General features: G+C 37.6%; 1 protein-coding gene across 3 annotated transcripts in view; it reads left to right on the forward strand.

Annotated features, from left to right (window-relative positions):
• Positions 1-16,026, forward strand: part of TEC (tec protein tyrosine kinase) — a 114,812-nt gene that overhangs the window by 26,135 nt on the left and 72,651 nt on the right. For 2 of the 3 annotated variants that reach the window (XM_078148713.1, XM_020990486.2), the window contains exon 2: positions 1,347-1,430. The exons of the other annotated variant lie outside the window; for it this stretch is intronic. In XM_078148713.1, the coding sequence (XP_078004839.1) occupies positions 1,427-1,430 (4 nt within the window). In that variant the 5' untranslated portion in view covers positions 1,347-1,426. The remainder of the gene's footprint in view (positions 1-1,346; positions 1,431-16,026) is intronic. 3 annotated transcript variants of the gene reach the window in all.

Below are 16,026 nucleotides of genomic sequence, written 5' to 3' on the forward strand. Positions count from 1 at the left end.
TCAGTTGCCTCATCTGTGAAATGACAAAAATAATAGTCACACCACCTACCCTGCGATTGTTGTGGAGAAAGCATTTTGCAGATTTTAGAGCCTATATAGATGTGAATTATTATTGTCATTATCTACAGGATGGAATGAAATGAAGTTGGTGACTGGTTTGGAGCAGTGGCAGTAGTTTGAGGTAGGGAGGCCCTTTTAGCTGTCTCTTGCTATTTCTTTCCTTTTACTTCTCCTCTTTGTGTCTTCTTGGCCCACAAAGACCAAAGTGGTAGATGAGGACAGAGCCTGGTTAGGGGTGGTGGTGGAACTATCCAACTTCCCTTTTTAAAAAAAATCGTATTATGAACTGGGCAGTAAGCAGCCTGGAATGGAGGAATTATGTTCATACCTCTCTAGGTTTATTTATTTATACATACATGTACATAAAATTTATATATAATATATTATACTTACATATATTATAAAATATAATCATATTGTATAGTTAATATAAGATTTATTTGATATAATTTGTTCTATTATTATAATATATATTATATACATTACAATAATTTATCATAAATAATTTATTTTATGTGATTATAATATATAATGTATATACATATACAACACACATATATGTGTATGTGTGTATGTATACATGTATGTGTGTATATACGTGCATATCCATATGTACACACACACACACACACACACACACACACGCACATATACATACATACAGAGAGAGAGAGAGTTGTAGTTCTTTTGTAGTGGAAAGAGGACCAGCCTAGCTTTTAGGAGACCCAGCATCTAATTTTGGATCTGCCACTAACTTCCCCAGTGAATAAGCAAATTTCCCTCTTGGAGCCAAGTGTTCTCATTTGTAAAACAAAGGGGTCAGACTGGATGCTGTGAGGTCTCTTCCAACTGTTATAGTCTAAGATCTTTCAATAAAAATAATTCAGAAAAACTGTAGTAAAGGAACAAAATATTGGGAGTTTGAGCACTTGCTACCTTGATATCTTTCCAAATGACTCTCTTTTTCCTGAGTTTAGGCGCTTAATCTCACTCAACATGAAGACATTCTATTCCTTAAATGCAGAGAAAACAGAAAAAAAGAGTCAATGCAGGATGTTTCTGTGTAAAAGCCTTCTTTTTGTTGGTCATTGCTTTTCTCTGAATCAGTCAGAAACAGGAAGAGAAATGTTTTTCAGATAAAGAGTATACGTTAAGCTCTTGTAATGCTGTTGCTTGCCTAAAAGCTACACTCTCACATAATACATTTGCAGTCTTGGGAAATGAAACCTAGTAACTTGCTTTTGCTCATAGTTTAATGATTGATTAGCATCTCTGTTTTACTTAAGGCATTTGATAGAGTGGTGGACGTGGAGTCGGGAAGACCTGTGTTCAGATTCTGCCTCAGACATTCCCTAGCTATGCGACGATGGGTAAGTCACTTAAATTGTAAACCTCAGATTACTCATCTTAAAACAGACAGGTTCATACTTGTATTTAGCTTCCAGGATATGAGATATATGTGTTATAACCTCAAAAGAGATAAAAACCCTATTGTAAACTATAAAGTGATATATAAATGTCAGTTATTGACTTACGCTTGCCTCTGCTGCTTAATTTCCTTTTTACAAAAGGGGATAAATGCTTAAATTGAAAATGAGTATTGGAGAAAGACAGGCAGAGTGGTATAGGAGAAATAAGTGTGAGTCATAGAACCCAAGTTCAAATTTTGTCTGTGCCACTTGCTGTGTGATTGAGGGCAGGACACTTATTCTCTCTGGGTCCAAGGTTCCAGTAGAATGAGGGGTTTGGACCACATGCCCTCTAAAATGCCTTGTCATTCTAGAGCTATGATCCTATTATCACATATTGCCAGTTGATGCATGAGCTTGGCTTTTTCCACTATTATGGGAGTACTTTAAGGCATTCAGGTCAGTATGGACAAAATAAACACTATAAAGATAGATGTTGGGGAGGAGGAAACTGACTTAAAAAATATCTTGTCATGGAGATGGGAAACTCTTGCTAGACCTGTGCTTTTTTCATCTCTGACTCCTCTGAACTTTGGACTTGTAGTTTGATTCTTTAGTTTATTACGCTCCTTGAACTTCCTCTCTCCCTAATAAAACTACGTCATTTCTTTCGTGCCTTCCCTATTTTGAATGGCAATGAATGATCTATGGGCATAGATCCATTGATAGTGGAGAACCTTGGCTATGACCTCTACTGTGGTTTCACAGCACAGTTTTGATTAGCCCTAGATAATTTATTATCAATCTATGTTTTATGGCCATCTTACTGTAATAGAATTATACTGTTGATGTCACTCAGCACTAGGCCATATCTGATAAATCTGAATGTGCTCTCTTGCTCAATCATTTTCTTATTTATTTATTCATTTATTTTTAATGTTCTTTTCCTTTTAAATATTAATTTCCACCCCTCCCCCACTTACTGAGAAGGCAAAGAATATTTCAATTATATATATGAAATCACGCAAGCCATTTGCATATTAGCCATATTGTAAAACAAGGCAAAAATAAAAAAATAAAACAAGTGAGAAAATAATACTTCAATTAGGTAGCATTTTTTTCAGCATGAGTCTTTTGGAATTGCCTTGGATCATTGTATTGATCAATATAGCCAAGTCTTTCACAGTTGTTCATCATTACAACATTGCTGTTACTGTGCACAATGATCTCTTGGTACTTTTCACTTCATTTTGTATTAGTTCATATAGGTCTTGCCATGTTTTTCTGAAACCACCCCTCTTGCCATTTCTTATATTGTTCAGCCATTCCCTAATTGATGAGTATCCCTTCAATTTCTAATTCTATATCACCACAAAAAAGCTACTATAAATAGTTTTGTACATATAGGTTATTTTCCTTTTCCTTTGATATTTTTGGGATACAGACCTAGTAGTGGCATTGCTAGGTCAAAGGATGTGAAGTTTTTTGCGCATAGTTCCAGATTGTTCTCCAGAATGATTGGAACAGTTTACTACTCCACCAGCATTTCATTAATGTATGTATTTTCCCTCATCCCCTCCAGCATTTGTCATTTCTGGTAGGTCTGAGGTGGTACTTCAGAGATGTTTTAATTTGCTTTTCTCTAATTAATAATGATTTAGAGCATTTTTTCATATGATTATAGATAACTTTGATTTCTTTTTCTGAAATCTGCCTGTTTGTATCCTTTGACCATTTATCAATTGGGGAATGGCTCTTATTTTTATAAATTTGACTCCATTCCCTATTTATTTGAGAAATGAGGCCTTTATCAGAGAAACTTGCTGTAAATTTTTTTGAAATTACTTCATTGTCTTTGTTTTCTTTTAGCAAAATGTAGTTTCCCTGGTTATCTCTTTTAATTAGGTCTATTTTTGCTTTTGCTTTATCTGAGATTATGATTGCTACCCCTGACTTTTTTTACTTCAGCTGAAGAATAATAGATTCTGCTCTAGCCCTTTATTTTAACTCTATGGGTGAATTTCTGTTTGACGTGTGTCTCTTTTATGTAACATATTGTTGGATTCTGATTTCTAATCCATTATAATATCTGCTTCTGTTTTATGGGTTACCTCATCCAATTCACATTCACAGTTATGATAACTGTTTATTTCCCCCCATCCTACTATCTTCTGTTTATCCTTCTCTCTCTTTTTATCTTGTCCCTCTTCAAAAGTCTGTTTTGCTTCTGACCACTGCTTCCCTTAATCTACTCTCCCTTTTATCATTCCCCCATACAAATATGTGTGTGTGTGTGTGTGTGTGTGTATGGTGTTGGTTTTTTTTTTGGTGAGGCAGTTGGGATTAAATGATTTGCCCAGAGTCACATAGCTAGTGAGTTATGTGTCTGAGGCAGGATTTGAACTTGGGTCCTCCTGACTTCAGAGCTGGTGCTCTATCCACTGTGCCACATAGCTACCCCTCCCTCATATTTTTTATTCCCTTCCCCTCCTATTTCCCACATCTATGCCCAAATGAATATTATATATATATATATATATATATATATATATATATATATATATATGTGTGTGTGTATGTATGTATATATATATGCATATATATGTATATTCTGCCCTCTTTGAAACAATTCCAATGAGAGTGTGGTTCAAACATTGTCCACCACCCTCTTCCCCCCATTTCCCCACAACTGTAAAAGTTCTTCCTTGTTTGCCTCTTTTATGTGAAAAAATATTTCCCCATTCTACCTCTTCCTTCCCCCTTCTCCCAGTTCATCTCTCTTTCTCAACCCTACATTTTTTTTGGGGGAGGAGATGTTCCCAACATAATTGACTCATACCTGTGCTCTCTGTCTATGTAGACTCCTTCTAACTGCCCTAAAAATGATAAAGTTCTTAGAAGTTACATGTATCCTCTTTCCATATAAGAATTACTGTAAGCAGTTCAACTTTATTGAGTCCCTTATGATTACTCTGTCATGTTTACCTTTTTATGATTCTCATAAGTTTTCTGTTTGAATGTCAAATTTTCTATTTAGATCTGGTCTTTTCATCAGGAATGCTTGGAAGCCCTCTATTTCATTAATTGTCCATTTCTTCCTCTGAAGGATCATACTCAGTTTTGCTGATATGTGTTTCTTGGTTGCAATCCCAGCCTCTTTGCCTTCCAAAATGTCAAATTCCAAGTCCTCTGCTTTTTTAATGTGGAAGTTGCTAAATTCTGACTGTGGCTCCATATATTTGAATTGTTTCTTTCTGGCTGCCTGTTACATTTTATCCTTGACCTGGGAGCTCTGGAATTTGGCTCTATTATTCCTGGAAGTTTTCATTTTGGGATCTTTCAGGAGGTGATTGGTGGATGTTTTCAATTTCTTTTTTAGCCTTCAGATCTAAGATATCACGACATTTTTTCTTGATAATTTCTTGAAATATGATGTGTAGGCTCTTTTTTTGATCATGGGTTTCAGGTAGTCCAATAATTCTTTTTTTTTTTTCGCTAGGCAATGGGGTTAAGTGACTTGCCTGGGGTCACACAGCTAGTAAGTGTTTACGTGTCTGAGGCTGGACTTGAATTCAGGTCCTCCTGAATCCAGGGCCGGTGCTCTATCCACTGCACCACCTAGATGCCCCTTCTTGTTTTGTTATGTTTTGTTTTTGGCTAAGCAATGGGGTTGAGTGACTTGCTTAGGGTCACACAGCTAGTAAGTGTTATGTGTCTGAGGCTGTATTTGAACTCAGGTCCTCCTGACTCCAGGGCTGGTGCTCTATCCACTGCACCACCTAGCTGCCCCACAAATGTTCCTTTTGCCCTAGAATTGCAACCCAGAACTGCCTATGGGCAATAGAGTTGCCAGTCAGTGCCAGCTGCATGCAGTGCCAGTCAAAGTCCCCTGTAATTTCTGTCTGACCAGATGCTGATCCCCTTGTGGTCTCTGGGCTGAGAACTCTTGAAGCTTCTGCTGCTGCTGTTGGGCCACTTTCAAGGCCTCTCCTGGTGCTCCTGCCCCACTCCAGGCCTGTACCCAATCCAGTGTTACAGACATCTCCTAAGGAACTCCTAAGTTGTCTTAGGTTGGATAAATGTGTCTTTCTGACCTTTTGTTGGCTTGCTGCTCCAAAATTTGAAGAATTATTTTAAAGCTGTTTGGAGAGGAATGTTGGGGGAGAATTCTCCTGAATAAATAAGAGATATATAATTTTGATTAAATTTAAAAGATTTTGTACAAATAAAACCAATGTAATCAAGATTAGAAGGAAAGCAAAAAATTGATGGGGGGGATTTCTAACCAGTTTCTTAACTAAAGGCCTCATATCTCAAATATATAGAGAACTGTCAAATTTATAAGAATATGTCATTTCCCATTTGATAAAGGGTCAAAGGATATATCAGTTTTTGAAGAAATCAAAGGTATATATAGTCATATGAAAAAATGCTCTAAATCATGATTGATTGGAGAAATTCTGGTTAAAACAGCTCTGAGGTACCATCTCACCCCTATTAGATTGGCTAAAATGATAGAAAGTGAAAATGACAAATACTGGAGGGGATGCAGAAAAAATTGGGACACTAATAATACACTGTGGGTGGAATTGTAAACTGAGCCAATCATTTTAGAGAACAATTTGGAATTATGTCCAAAGAGTTATAAAACTGTGTATGCCCTTTGACCCAATAATACCAGTATTAGTAATACCAGTATTCCCAAGGCGATCAGGAAAAAAGGAAAAGAACCCATATGTTCTAAAATATTTGTAGCAGCACCCTTTGTGGTGACAAGGAATCAGAAATTGAGAGGATCCACCAACTGGGGAATAGCTGAATGAGTTGTGGTATATGATTGTGATAGAATTCTGCCATGCTGTAAGAAATAACGGAAGAGGTGAGTTTTGGAAAAGCGTGGAAGGACTTACAGGAAATAACACATAGTGAAATAAGCAGAACCAAAGCTAGGCAGGGCAGTGGATAGAATGCCAGGCATGGAGTCGGGAAGACACATCTTCTTGATTTTAAATCAGGCCTCAGATACTTACTAGCTGTGTGACCCTGGGGAAGGCACTTAATCCTATTTGCCTCAGTCTCCTCATCTGTAAAATAAGCTTTTGAAGGAAATGGCAAACCTCTCCAGTATCTTTACTAAGAAAACTCCAAATGGGGTTTTGAATCATGAAGAGTTGGACATGACCGAAAAACAACTGAACAACATTGTATACAGTAACAGCAATATTCTTTGAGGAATAACTGTGAATGACTAAGCTGTTCTAGGTGTTAGGATCATTCAAATCAACTATGAAGCACTTATGAAGGAAAATGCTATCTACCTCCAGAGACGGAACAGATATATCAAAGTATATATTGTGTGGTTCCACATATATATATATATATATATATATCCATATCAAACTTCTCTAATGCAAGGTTGAAAGGATGGAGGGAGAGAGCTCAAAATATAACCAAAACCCCAAACATAAGAATGGTTCTTAGGATCTCTTTTTGGTCATTGACCACAAAAGGTATGAAAATCTATTTTTGACTGTTTCTGAGAGTGGGTAATTTACTTGTGGGTCTGGGTAAACAAAAAATCAGTGGCATGGTATCTCATGTTCTTTAGTTCAGGCCTGAGCCGTCCTAGAATTCTCTCTACAACATTCTATATATGTGGACATTTAGGCCCTTCTGGAAGGCTTACAGTGATGGGGAGATCACTAGCACATCCACTGGACGTCTAGTCCACTTTTTAGCCATTTTAATTGTTTGGAAGTTGTTCTTTATATTAAGGTAAAATTCGTGTCTCTTCAGTTCCCACTCATTGCTACCAGTTTGGCTTGCTGGGGCCAACCAAGGTAAGATTAATCCCTCTTCTAAATGGAAGCCATTTGTTTACTTGAAGGCAGTTTTCATGTCATACATAAGTCTTTTCATGCCTGGGCTAAATGCCAAGTTTTTCAAATGATCCCCATTAAGGTGTGATTTTTGAGTCTTCCCACCATCCTGGCTACTTTCTTCTAGAAAAGTGCTTCAGACAGCTTGTGAATATCTTTCTTTAAATGTTGGAACTGAGAATGTAACAAATCCTGTACTTGGTTGGTTGACTTTTTTAACCCAAGCATAGGACTTTGCATTTATCCCTATTAGATTTCATCTTTTTAGACTTGGCACCTCATTCTACTTAGTCAAGATTTTGGGGTTTTGGAACCCAATTCTATTATCCAATGTATTAGCTCTCCAGTATCCACAGAAATTAATGCTAAGACCTTGGAGACCATCTGGCCTAGCCATCCCAGCCCCTCCTACCCCCCCTTTTTTTTTAAATGAGGAAATTGTAGCGAAGAGGCTAAATGATATGCTCGAGGTCCATGTAGGTACTAATTAGTAGAGCTGAGCTTTGAACCCAGGTCTTCTGGTTATCAATCCAATATTCTTTCCACCATACTATGTTCCCTCTAAATTTAGTGTTATTGATAAATTTGATAAGCAAGCATCTGAACAAGGTCAAGGACAAAAGCCTGTGCTACTTGCTAGGGGCAGCTAGGTGGTCCAGTGGATAGAGCTTTAAGCCTGGAGTCAGGAAGATATGATTTCAAATACTGCCTCAGACACTTACTAGTATGACCTTGGGTAAGTCACTTAACCTCTATTTGCCTTAGTTTTCTCAACCCCCAAATGGGGATAATAATAATAGCACCTACCTCCCAGGGTTGTTGTGAAGATCAAATGAGATAATATTTGCAAAGTGCTTAGCACAGTTCCTGGCACATGGTAGACACTTTATAAATGCTAGTTATTATTATTACTTCACTAGGGATTTGGCTTCATGTTGACAATAAATAAATCAACACTTTGGGTTGGGTCATTCAACTAGATACAAAACCACTTCTTTCTCTTATTTTCTTGCCCATAGTTCTTTGTCTGGTTTACAAGGATATTATGATTAGATTTTGTGAAGTCTTTTGCTGAAATTCACCTATACTATGCCTATGACCTTTCTCTGGTATACCAGTTTAGTAACTATAAAAAGAAGGAAATGAAGTTAGTCTCATATGATTTATTCTTGATGGACCCATGCTGGCTTTAGTGATCCTTGCTTTCTTTTTAGAATTCTCAAAAGATGTTCCTTTAATAATGTGTTCAAGAATTTTGATAAAAATCAGAGTCAAGCTTAATGGCTTATGGTCTGGGAAATGCACCCTTTTCCCTGAAAATTTAGACATTTGCTCATTTCCAGTCCTGCAGTTCTTCTATTTGTCATACTTTTTCAATGATTACCAACTGAAACTTGGTAGTCATACCAGGCTTTTTTACAATGTTTGATTTAGTTGATCTGGAGCTGGTGACTTGAAACTCATTCAGGGTAGCTAAGTAGTTTCACGTGATCTCATTTATCTTGGGTTTCAGCTTCCTTTGTTATTTATTTCCTAGTTTGAAGATCACTTGGTAAAGAAAGCAGAAGCAAAATGGAGTAGTTTTAGGTTCTATTATCTTTTAACATTGTACTATTGGCCTCAAATAGTTGGCTGAGTGATTCCTGCTTTTTTCCAATTTCCTTTGGCACTAAAGATGATCATTTCCCTCACTCTCTCCAATCGTGCCACTGACCAAGTCAAATCAAGGCCAGAAGCATTTATTAAGCACCTATTTACTATGTGCTAGGCACTGTAGTAAGGGCTAAGGACACAAAGAAAGGCAAAACCAGCCGCTTCTCTGAAGCTGACTTTCCTAATCCCCCCCCTCCACCTCCTACCACTAGTGCCTTTACTGTGACATTACCTCCCCATTTACACTGTGTGGATCTTGTACGTACATAATTGTCATCTTCCCCATTAGTATATGAAACCCTCGAGGGCAGGGACTGTGTTTCTGCCTTTATTTGTGGCACTTAGCCCAGTGCCTAGCACATAACACGTATTTAACAAATGCCAATTGACAGACTGACTGCTGCTCCCTGACCTATGGCCATTGTCCTGTCTTTCCTGAAAAATATCCTGATCTCTTTCATGCTCCTGAAGTGGGTGCCCTGCCTCCTCACCAAACAAGGCAGATGACACTCTTCGTCTTGCCCCGGGGGTCTCTAGCCCCTAAGGTTATTCCCGTAGATCCTACTCATAGGAACCAGAGCAGGAACAGACCTTTGAGCTCATAGGATCATAGTTTTAGAGCTGGAATGAACCTTAGAAGTCATCTCCTCACCCCTTCATTCTATAGATGAGGAAACTGAGGTCCATAAAGATGGACTCTTGACAAAGGTCACACAGATAGTTAATTGGTGTTAAATTAACCTGGGTCCCCTGATTCTAGATTCAGCACTTTGTGTATACTGAACCATGCTGTGCCTACCCCAACCCCTTCATGTCTTTTCTAGCTCAGTTCACCTCAATTTAATTCAACAGACATTTATTGAGAACCTGCTTTATATACTGCAGATACAGACAAGAATGAAAAGGACCATGTACAATATTCTACTAGAGAGCATTGCAGCAATTCATCAGCATTAGTACTAATGTCAAATGTGAGACTCCATTCCTACCCAAATCTCCCTGAGATGCATCTCACTTATTAAATGGAAATATGATCAACTGTTACTGGGGCCCTTATAATCATCATCAGGTGATTCGCAGGGGAACCCACTTCCCTTATTGCTGACTTCCTGGAATATTTCTAGACTGCCATCCACGTTCACTATTCTCTGAGTCAAAATTCCTATATCTGCTACAATTGGAAGGGCAGATGGAGTGTACTAATTGCACCTTTAAGACACAATCTCTGCTGTTACTCTTCATGTCACCCAGGTGATCAGACTGCCTTATTCCCCACCACAAAATATCATAAAACCTTCTCCCCTAAGAACAGACCTTCCCTTTTCAGCCCCCTCCCAATTATGGATTCTTCTCCAGTTCTTTCCAGGCATGACACAGGTGATGAATGATTATATGAGTGATCTAGAAGCTGCCCAATCTGATTTTACAGTCCACTCTAGAGACCGTAATGTTAGCAGCCAGTGAGTGATAGATCCCCACTGGCCCCTGGGGTAGTCTGGATCTGAGAGTGTACTAATAACCTTTGCTCTCCCTGGCCTTCCAATAAGTTACAAAACTATAGGGAGGCACTGAGGTACAAAGGAAAGAGCATTGACTTTGAAGTCACAAACCTAGGTTTAAATTCTGCCTTTGACACTTATTACCTTTGTGACTTTGGACAAATTATTTAATCTTTCTGGGCCTCAGTTGCCTCATCTATAAAATCAGCAGGCAAATGGGTGTATGAGATGACCTCTGAGATCCCTTTCAGCTCCAGATCTGTTATTCCCATGATCCTATACCTTTTTCCCCATTACCCCTAAGGTTAATTTAGTGACCTTCTGATTTTTGCTTTGTTCTATCCTTGAAGGGATTATTAATATTATCAATGTGGATACTTCTTCGAGCAATGGAAATTACATCTGATCGATATCTTTTCCTTCTTTGAGCCTGTTATCCTTGTCCATCTCTAAATCTTCCACTGTGAATATAAGAACTTCTTCTAGGTTTCTAGACTCTGGGTACCAATGAAACACATCATGTATCCATCTGTTAGACTTCACCCTTGCTATATGACTATGACTGGCCTGCCTCCTTTTTTTTTTCTTTCTCATACATATCTTTGGTAGTGTCTTTTATGCCTTTTTCTTGTGTACAGTTCTCCACTGGTAATATGCTGCAGCCTATTTTCACCCTCTTCTCCATTGCCCTTTAGGTGAACTGCAGTTTAAGGTTTTGGAGCTATAGTAGTCTGTGATTCACAGGCAGATAATATCATAGAACGATACTGATGTTAAAAAAGACAGGTCTTTGTTTCAAGGAGAAATTTAAGGTTATTAAAAACCCTGTGCAATTTTCCAAGGCTATTTACCTTACTCCATTTAATTCTAGGCCCATTTCATTGTTCATCCATAGCATCCGTCTGGAAGAGATGTACTGATGTATTCACTTTTCATTAGAGCAAACAGGTTCTGGCTTTTGTAGTTAGTTTAGCAACGTTTTTGCTAAAGTATCTCATATTATTGTGAAGAAGATGTAGGTGGACTCAGAACTGGTCAAATGCCTAGGCTCAAATAATATTCATTAGTGGTTCAATGTCAACTGAATCCATGGACTGAGTGGTAGGAGATCTCTAGGGAAATATCCCAGGGATTTATGTTTGGTACTTTGTTAGAGGAAAGAGTGCTGTGTATGGAGTCAGAGGACCTGAATTTAATTCAGTCTTTGATGTTTTACTATCTTTGTGACCTTGGGCAAGTCACTTCCGGGGGCCTCAAGTTTCCTCATTTGAAAGAGGTGTTAGACTAGATGACCTCTGATGTTCCTTCTGATTCTAGATTTATGATTCTATCATAAATTGAACTTCAATAAAGGCACAGATGTGTGCTTGCCAAACTGGCACATGACACAAAGCTGGGAGAGAGAGCTCGAGGCAACTAGGTATTGTAGTGGATACAGTAGTGAACTTGGAATTAAGCAAGACTTGAATTGAATTCTGACTCAGCTTATTAGCTGTGTGACAATGGACAAGTCACTTATCCTCTCTAGACCTGTTTCCTCATCTGTAAAATGGGAATAAGCACTTCACAAACCATACAGCGCTATATAGATGCGTTGTTGGTATTAATGTTAATATTATTAGCTGGCACACTAGCTGACGGAATCAGGATCTAAAAGGATCTTACAGGAAAGATGAAGATTAGGGAAGAAATTTCTAATAATGAGGGCTGATTAGAGTGAGTTCCTGGGAAAGGCAGTTACATATCCTTTTGTAAAGGATTCATAGAATTTCAAATTAAGAAGGAACATCAGAGGTCGTTTAGTCCAACATACCCCCACTTGTATATAAGGGAGTTGCAGCTCAGAGGTTAAATATTTAATGCTCTGTGTGGCAATTGCTTAACTGCTCTGAGCCTCAGTTTCCTCATCTTGTAAAATAGCATTAATAATACCTTCAGTACCTACCTTGTAAAGTTGTTACAATGATCAAATGAGACAATGCGTATAAGGTTCTTGTAAACTTAAAAGCACTGTGTAAATACTAGCTATTATTATTTTTTGTCCTAGACAATTTGCCATAGATTTATTAAAAACAGGGAGATTAACCTTGAAAAACTCTGAACCTTCCTTCTTGCTCTTTGATGTTTTGAGATTCTGTACAGTGAAAAGTGACCTTCAAGGGCTATGGGAATATATTAATGTACTCTTTTAGCATTCTATACAGGAAGGCATCATTACATATGCAATTGATGCATTCTTGAAAAGTTGTTGAGAAAATCAATTTCTATACATGAATTTCTATTTTTTGATGGCTTTTAATTGTAAAATTGGAGATATATTCCTATGGGAAGATTATTGCTGTGACAGTAATAAAGTCATTTTTAATAAGGTAGTATCTTTCAAAGTCATCTAAAGGAATAATGATCAATTTTGGCTAAAACATTAATACTAAAAATGTCTATATAATGAGGGGGTTGGATATCCAAGTTCCTTTTCTGCTCTGTGTCTTTTAATGATTCTGGGTCAACAAAATACAAATTCAAAGGAACTGGCCCTTTTATTATGTTGATAAATAGATCTGAAAGGAAAAAATACTGACATGACCTGAATAGAAAATATTACATCACAACATCACTTAGTTCTCTCACTGAAATGTAGATTCAGTTGCCTAGCATTTGGGAAGCCGCCTGCAGGATTAAAAATCTTCCTAAAGGAAAGGGACAGGTTTATCACAGCTGAAGGGGGGAGATAATAATATGCCCAGGGTAACACTTCAAAAAGCAACTGTAAATGAACTGATTGGGTAGGCTATTTAGGAGTAAATGAAGTAATGGGATATGAAACATCTTCACAGAATCAAAGTGTAAGGAAGTATCTTAGGGACCATCTGAATCAACTCATACCTGAACAAGAATTCTCTCTACAATATAACTCCCATGGTCATCTAGTCTAGTGCTTCTTAAACTGTGGGTAGGGACCCCATATGGGGTCGAGGAAAATCTGGCAACAATAAAAGGTTTCTGAATGGGCAGCAACCAAAAATTCCAAACCAAACATGTAATGAATCGGAGGTGTTTCTGGCAGCATTTGCCTATGTTGCATGGGGCAACTTTACTGACCCGTTTTAGCTTTTCAGCACCTTGTGTTGGCATTGCATGGCTTGAGGACATGTGCGCATACTTTATGTTCAGAACCGAGGCTGCAGTGCAGTTGCCCCAATACTTATCACAGGTACATAGTAGGCACTTAATGCTTGTCGATTTGAATTCATTTTTTTGGCTGCCATATTGTACTGTTGACTCATTGAGTCCTCTAAAAGAATCCTTGATTTTTTTTCACCCAGCTACTTTATTAAATTTCATCAAATTAGTTTTGATCCAGTGTTGTCTTGTCAATATCTTTCTGAGTTTTGATTCCATTATCTAGTATTTTTTGCCATCCCTCTCAGCATTGTTTCATCCACATTTGATAAGTGATGTCATCTGGTATTTATCCACTTCATTGATACACATCTTAAGCAGCACTGGAGTAACCAGAGATCCTTGGGACACTCCACTGAAGGTCTACTGCCAAGTTAACAAGTTTTCTTAAAGGTAGAGCTGGAGGAATCCAAAAGTTTCTGAGTTGCCCCTCATAGGTGGCTAGCAGCCCCTGATCTCTCTTCTGCCCCCATACCCTACACCACCACCTTCAGAGAGACAAAATGATGTAGTGGATAGAGCACTTAGGTTGGAGTCAGGAAATTGATAGACTGAGATGCTTCCTAGCTATGTAATCCTGGGCAAATTACTTAATTTTTCTTTGCCTTAGTTTCCTTATCCATAAAATGGCAATGATAATATCACCTACATCCATAAGGTTGTTATAAAGACCAAATGACATTTAAAGCACTCATCAGTCTTCAAGATGCTTATAGAAATGTCATCTATTACAGTTATTGCTCTGGCTGGCCTTGAGCTCCTTTGTAACTTCCTGCTCCGTTTCTGTAAAGATGAAGTTTAAAATTTCCAATTTCATTAGTTTCTCAGGAATTCTCATGTAGCTTCCCTCTAGGTCTCTGATTTTTAGATTCACCTTTCTATGTGGTAATGTCCTGTATATTATGGCTACCTATACTTTTCCTCCTAGTCATTTCAGATTGACCAGTTATGGAGTGATTACACATCCTTGGTTAGGTTGCCTTATGTTGAATACATGAAGTAACAGGTCAATAGATTAAAACATTATAGGACCGATTTGAGTCAGTCTGGATAATTCATACATAGGAGATTTTTGTTGTCCAAAAAATAATTGGTACCAAAAAAAGACCACCTAAAATGAATCTACTTTATTTTCATTTATTCATATATTTATTTATGTATTTATTTATTCATTGATTCATTTATCTATTCATTAATTGATTGATTGATTGATTGATTTATATTTTTTTAAGGCAATTGGGGTTAAGTGACTTGTCCAGAGTCACACAGCTAATGATATGAATCTACTTTAAAGAGACCTTCCTTTCATAGTAAATAGTATGGGGGAAATATTTGATTGGGCCTTTATCTTAAAAAGTGAAGTTAAAAATCATGAAAATAAGTTCATTTAATCTAATATTTAACCCAATTTTAGTCTTATTGTAACTATATAGTAATTTTAAGAAATGAACACAGGATGGATCAATTATCGATTTTTTGGCATAATTTTTCATGATAGGACAATATGACATTCTTAACCACACATTTGACTTTTGCAGTAGAATAATGAAAGGGGTTGTTGGAAAAATCAGCTCTGACCAAGAGGCAAAACATTGACATGATGGATGGAGAGATGCTAATCACAAGTTGTTAATTCATTAGTGAATATTTTCAGGTTATGGTGATTTTTGTATTTCTATGGGAACTCACAGAGAGCCAAAATGGCATAGTAGATGAAGATTTGGATTTGGAGTCAGAAAAACCTGGGTTCTAACTCTGGCATATACTGACTGTATGACTCTGGGTATATCAAATAACTTCTTAGTGCCCCAGGCAACTGTCCAGGACTATAAGTTAGATGATTTTTTGTAAATCTACTTCCTTAAAGAGAGTTTTCTCACCAGGAAAATCTATGGAGCAATAAAGTCAGGTTTAGACCCAAACCAAACCTCCTAACTGTAGGGACTCTGATAATGAATCCTTGGATACCAAGGACCCCCAAACATTTTAAAGAGCTGCTTCATTATCAGGGTTCTCATTTTCCCTTCCAATTGACATCATGCCAACTTAAAATACTAGCACTTAGATGCTCTTGGGTAATCTTATACTAAATGACTGTACTGATGATACAACAAAATAATGATGTGCTTCCATCACTTTGTGATGCTGTATCATTACAGCTACCTCAACATGACACATAGCTGTGATGCTCCAGAGGAGTCTGAACACTTTATTTGGGTTGCTGTTAGATGCATAATACCTGAATTGGTTCTGTTGATTGGGAATGGGCAGCGCTTTTAGTTAAGAACAAGTCTGATGGCCAGTCAGAGGAAAGTGGTTTCACTCTAAATGAATATGGAGCTGTAG

The sequence above is a fragment of the Phascolarctos cinereus genome, unplaced genomic scaffold (assembly GCF_003287225.1).
Source record: "Phascolarctos cinereus isolate Bilbo 61053 unplaced genomic scaffold, phaCin_HiC Scaffold_9;HRSCAF=440, whole genome shotgun sequence".
Taxonomy (NCBI): domain Eukaryota; kingdom Metazoa; phylum Chordata; class Mammalia; order Diprotodontia; family Phascolarctidae; genus Phascolarctos; species Phascolarctos cinereus.